The sequence below is a fragment of the Schistocerca americana genome, chromosome 4 (assembly GCF_021461395.2).
Source record: "Schistocerca americana isolate TAMUIC-IGC-003095 chromosome 4, iqSchAmer2.1, whole genome shotgun sequence".
In the NCBI taxonomy this organism is placed as follows: Eukaryota; Metazoa; Arthropoda; class Insecta; order Orthoptera; family Acrididae; genus Schistocerca; species Schistocerca americana.
Genome location: NC_060122.1, coordinates 60,137,790 through 60,142,846, shown reverse-complemented (window position 1 = coordinate 60,142,846; position 5,057 = coordinate 60,137,790). Strand labels below are relative to the sequence as shown.

The 5,057-nt window shown below is 41.4% G+C and overlaps 1 protein-coding gene across 1 annotated transcript; it reads right to left on the bottom strand.

Moving 5' to 3' along the window:
- Positions 1-710: 710 nt before the first annotated feature.
- On the bottom strand, positions 711-1,445 carry LOC124613257 (myb-like protein X). Its single transcript, XM_047141949.1, has one exon. The coding sequence runs from the start codon at positions 1,443-1,445 to the stop codon at positions 711-713; it is 735 nt and encodes a 244-aa protein (XP_046997905.1).
- Between the last annotated feature and the right edge of the window lie 3,612 nt (positions 1,446-5,057).

The following is a 5,057-nucleotide window of genomic DNA, read 5'->3' as shown; positions in this document are numbered from 1 at the left end:
GACGCTGACCAGAATTGATCAAGGAACGCATTCTCAAAGTCTCGTAAAGTCTTGCAAGTTTCTGCTGCATTTAATGCCCAGAGCGACGCACCACCAGAAATATGTGAAACCACAAACTGTATTTTCTGTTCTTCCGACCATGACTTTGGAAGAACACTTTTGAAGTTTCGAATGAAAACTACTGGATGTATGTTTTTCTTGCTTTCTTCGTTAAATATATGAAACTGTCTATGCTTAATCAGGCTTTCTTCATGCATCAAAGTAGTTAAGTGCATGGAATTGCTATCATTCGAAGGTGGTGAGGTTACTTTATTACAAGTACATTCTATTCCACTGTTATTGTTCCTTGGTGTCACATGTTGCTGTGGTAATATCGGTTGATTACCAAAATTTGGTCTTCCTTGTAGTGCATTAATATTCGCCGTCAGATTATCTGCGATCTTTTGCCTGTCAGTACCAGTGTTGTCATTACTGCGTACCGAGCGAGGTGGCGCAGTGGTTAACACACTGGTCTCGCATTCGGGAGGACGACGGTTCAATCCAGTCTCCAGCCATCCTGATTTAGGTTTTCCGTGATTTCCCTAAATCGTTTCAGGCAAATGCCGGGATGGTTCCTTTGATAGGGCACGGCCGATTTCCTTCCCAATCCTTCCCTAACCCGAGCTTACGCTCCGTCTCTAATGACCTCGTTGTCGACGGGACGTTAAACATTAACCACCACCACCACCATTACTGCGTACTGTCAGATTTTCAAAGTTTTGATTTTCAGAGTTCAGCACCCTGGCTACTTCTGTTCGGACTTGCTTTCGGATTTCCGAGGGAATGTCCTCCTGCATTGTTTCCACAGCGGTAGCCAAGGCTTTGAATTGGTTCTCTAGACTATCTACTTCAGTTTGAAGACTATTGACCTGAAGTGGAATGTTTGTTAACGGTTCAATAGTGGTTTTTACTGCATCGATCTCCTGCTTAAAATGGGTAGTAATAGCATCATCACGATCGACCAACACTTTAATTATCCTACGGACAATTTCTTCATCTCTTTCCGGAAAAATATTGTTTATATTTTCCATAAATTTCTTTCCTTTTTCTTGGTCCCTTAGCTCCTGTTGCTGTTTTTCTATAAACTTTTCCTGTCTACGTTCTTCCTTTTCCTGTTGACGTTGTATTTCACGCTCCTGCTCTTTAAGCTCACGTTGTTTTTCACGCTCCTGCTCTTTAAGCTCACGTTGTTTTTCACGCTCCTGCTCTTTAATAGTAAACTTTTCAAATAATGCTGTTAGCATATCCTGTATGGATATAGCTTGAGCACTGCTAACCTCTGCCCCTTGCCCAGAAGAAATATTGTCATTAATTCCTAACTGGTTGAATCCAGGCGTGTCAGTTTGTTTTGGCAACTCCTCGGTTTTACTATCACTCGGGACATCAGTTTCTAAATTATCATTCATAATTAAATTTTCTAATAATTCGACAGAAATATGGGTAGATTGTTCTACCTGAGACTCTGATGTCATCTCTGCATCAGTATGCTCATTCGGTTTATTTTTCTTTTGTTTAACCATTCTATCACCAATATAGCACAATAAATATATAAATCACTGACAAGCACCAGTTGACACCAAATGATCTTTTAACTAACATATATACACAAATAACACTCAACAATATTATTCTCGCAGCCAGAATATTCAATTATTACTACTTATGGCTGCAGGTTCTAATTTAAATTTGAAATTGCACACGCAGCAAATGTTGTCCGCGCGCTGCTGTGAAGTTACCGAGTATGCACATCTGTTCCTACCTGAATTTATTGACAGTTGTGGACTGTATTGCTTATCTGAAGTAAGTCGTGTCTGGCACAAGTGCAGACACAGATTCGTACAGCAGTACGGTATGAAGATGTCAGTGCTCATGAAACTAATAAATAAACAGTGATTAAGAGCTTGTTTCGGTGCCCCGTACCTGCAATAGATCACAAGTTCAATTATTAAAATGAATAAATGTGCATTGGTGGCCCCACGTTGGGCGCCAGTGTGGAGTTCGCTGTGTTATTCTGTGGTTTGGTATTTAACTAATTTGTAAATGGAAATGATAATCTTATTTTATTACATGAGCACTTACTAAATAATTTTTCTCCCGGCTAAAGATTTGATCAAATTGCTAAAGAACTCCAAGTTAACGTCGTGTTGAAGTGTTGTCTGTAAGTTGTGTAAGTGTCACTAAATCACAGTTCATACAACAGATTCTATACAACTATGTATTATGATGGAAACAGTTATCTTCAGCAAAATGATCATTAAAACCACAGAATATCAGCCGCGCACAACACTGACGTATGTTACCTGAAACAATATTCTTTCGGCTCCATACATCAGCTAGAAAAGTTTGTTATAACAGTCGTGCTATGAGCACTGTTTTTAAAGAACCAATCTGATTCGAATTAATTTCATTAAAATGAGTTCGGGACCACCGGTGCACATTTATTTTTACACATTTGTATTACGTTCAGCATTTATGTCTGCAGAGTTGCGTAATTTGAATTTGCCGTTGTGATAATTGTTAAGATGGCGGCAGAAAATTTATAGAGACTTTCTATTGTTAGACCAAATAAGTATTTTAACTGCTTATTAAACTTAACAGAAACTCTACTTTCGTATTGTCCACTATTTAGACTTCATCTAGCAAACATTTGATTTGTTTTTAAGGAAAACACAGACAAAAACGCGATACAAATCGCTATCATCAATGGCTGCGCTCGTTGCAGCGGAGAGAAATAATTAACAGAGATAATGCTTACTGAGAGAGGAATTAGAGTTACAAATAATTAATCATTCATATTTATAATAATAATAATGAACTCTATTTTCAAGTAATAATTAACAAATAATTACAATTTCTTAACAGACCTCAGTTTGATATGCGTCCGTAACTTACAAAAGCCAACCAACAAAAGGTAAAAACAAAGGAAGACCGAGGCAGATCATAAAAGGAATTTACAATTATCATTGTCTTTGTATGATACACATCGATATGTCCAATAACATCATAGAATATTATATCAATATTTATAAGTTTTCATTGTTTTTTCATACGTCGAATACACAATGTTTATAACTGTTAGAGGCATAATTTCCTCTCGTCGCACTGTAGCCAAAAATTTATCTCGTGGATGTTACACCGTTTTCACAGAATAGATTGGTAGCCAGGGTCTCACATTGCTAACCCATCGACAGATTTTAATAAAACTTAGAAACTGTATTTTTCGTGCTAACATACATTCCTTTAAATGGAACGATGCCTATTGACATTAACATACTAAAAGTAGGGTACATCAGTATATCGACGGTATTTGTTGCAGAATTGTAGTGCGAATCGTGTTCAAAATGAACACCGTCAGCGACAGTACACACTTACCGTCTGGAGTGGAACGGTTACTGCACACTTCCTAGCAGTGAAGTGGGGATGTCCAAGCAGGCTGCAGTAATACGTCGTTGCATATCACAGGTGTAGTTGGTATGCCCCTGTAGAGAGCGTCCTTCAGCTTTCCCCATACGGAAAAGTCTTCCTTCTTCTTGAGCTACCGCCTTTATCCCGCATTGTGCGCAGGGTCGGCAGTGTTAAGTACGGAACTGGCATGGTTAATGTTAAGGGGTGCCCGGATGACCTTCCTGCCGCCACCCCTGGGATGGAAGTAGTGTACGCCAGCTGTCTGTGTCTAGTGCAGATCGTGAAATAGTGTGAATGTGTTGCAAATGTGTGTGAGTCGTGCAACTGAGGTGGGACCTGGGGATCGGCCCGGTATTCACCTAGTAGGATGTGGAAAACAGCTTAAAGACCACATCCAGGCTGGCCGGCACACCGGCCGTCGGCGTTAATCCGCCGGGCGGATTCGATCCAGGGCCGGCGCGCCTACCCGAGTCCAGGAAGCAGTGCGTTAGCGCTCTCGGCTACCCTGGCGGGTTACATAGGGAGAAGTCTGCAGGTGTCAAATTCAGGGAACGGGCCGGCCAAGGCATAGATTCTCTGTGTCCATTCCAATGATTTGGAAACAACTCTTGAAGGTATGTTGTAGCACTTCGTGCACTACAGGCTGGACAGCCATCATGTTGGTACCACAGGTTCCTCCTAGTCTGCAGAGGAACGTGTTTTCCCATCTGTGGAAGATAATCTGGTAGGAGGTTGCGATACTTGTGCCCGTTCATTATTCTGCCTGTGAAATCCTGGCCTATTAGACGATGCTTCACTATTCGACATCATATATTTACACGCCACGGACGCTGAGGTTCCACCAGATGAAGCTGGCGAGGATTGCCAACAGAATTATAGCGCATGTTTCGGCGGCTCACCTAGCTATGATTGATAAATGTGGCTTCGTCACTGTACAAGACATGTCATATATCTGGAGTATTCTGACTTAACGCCCATGTTCAGAAGTTAAAACGATTCTGATAATCGTTTCAGTGCAACTCTTAATAGAGAGAGATGTGACAGGGATGGACAATGGAGAAAACGTAGGACACTTCCTCATGCGAATGTGCGGGAGATAACATGCGAATCAACTGCAACAGCAGCAAGAACATTAATTTGCCCCTCTCCTATCGTCACTTGTTTCCTTCTGTTACGTTGCCTAGATGTTACACTGCCACTTTGACGTAACTGGCTCATGAGTTTAATAAATAGTTGCCGACATGCTTGACGTCTTTTAGGATATCTTGCCGCACCGTGCAAGAACGAACTACGTTCTTACTAAACTGTCCATACACCGCGAGCACGTCTGCTTTTTCGGCACCAGTACACTACTGGCCATTAAAACTGCTACACCACGAAGATGACGTGCTACACACGCGAAATTTAACCGACAGGAAGAAGATGCTATGATATGCAAATGATAAGCTTTCCAGAACATTCACACAACGTTGGCGCCGGTGGCGACACCTACAACGTGCTGTCATGAGGAAAGTTTCCAACCGATTTCTCATACACAAACAGCAGATGACCGGCGTTGCCTAGTGAGACGTTGTTGTGATGCCTCGTGTAAGAAGGAGAAATCCGTACCATCA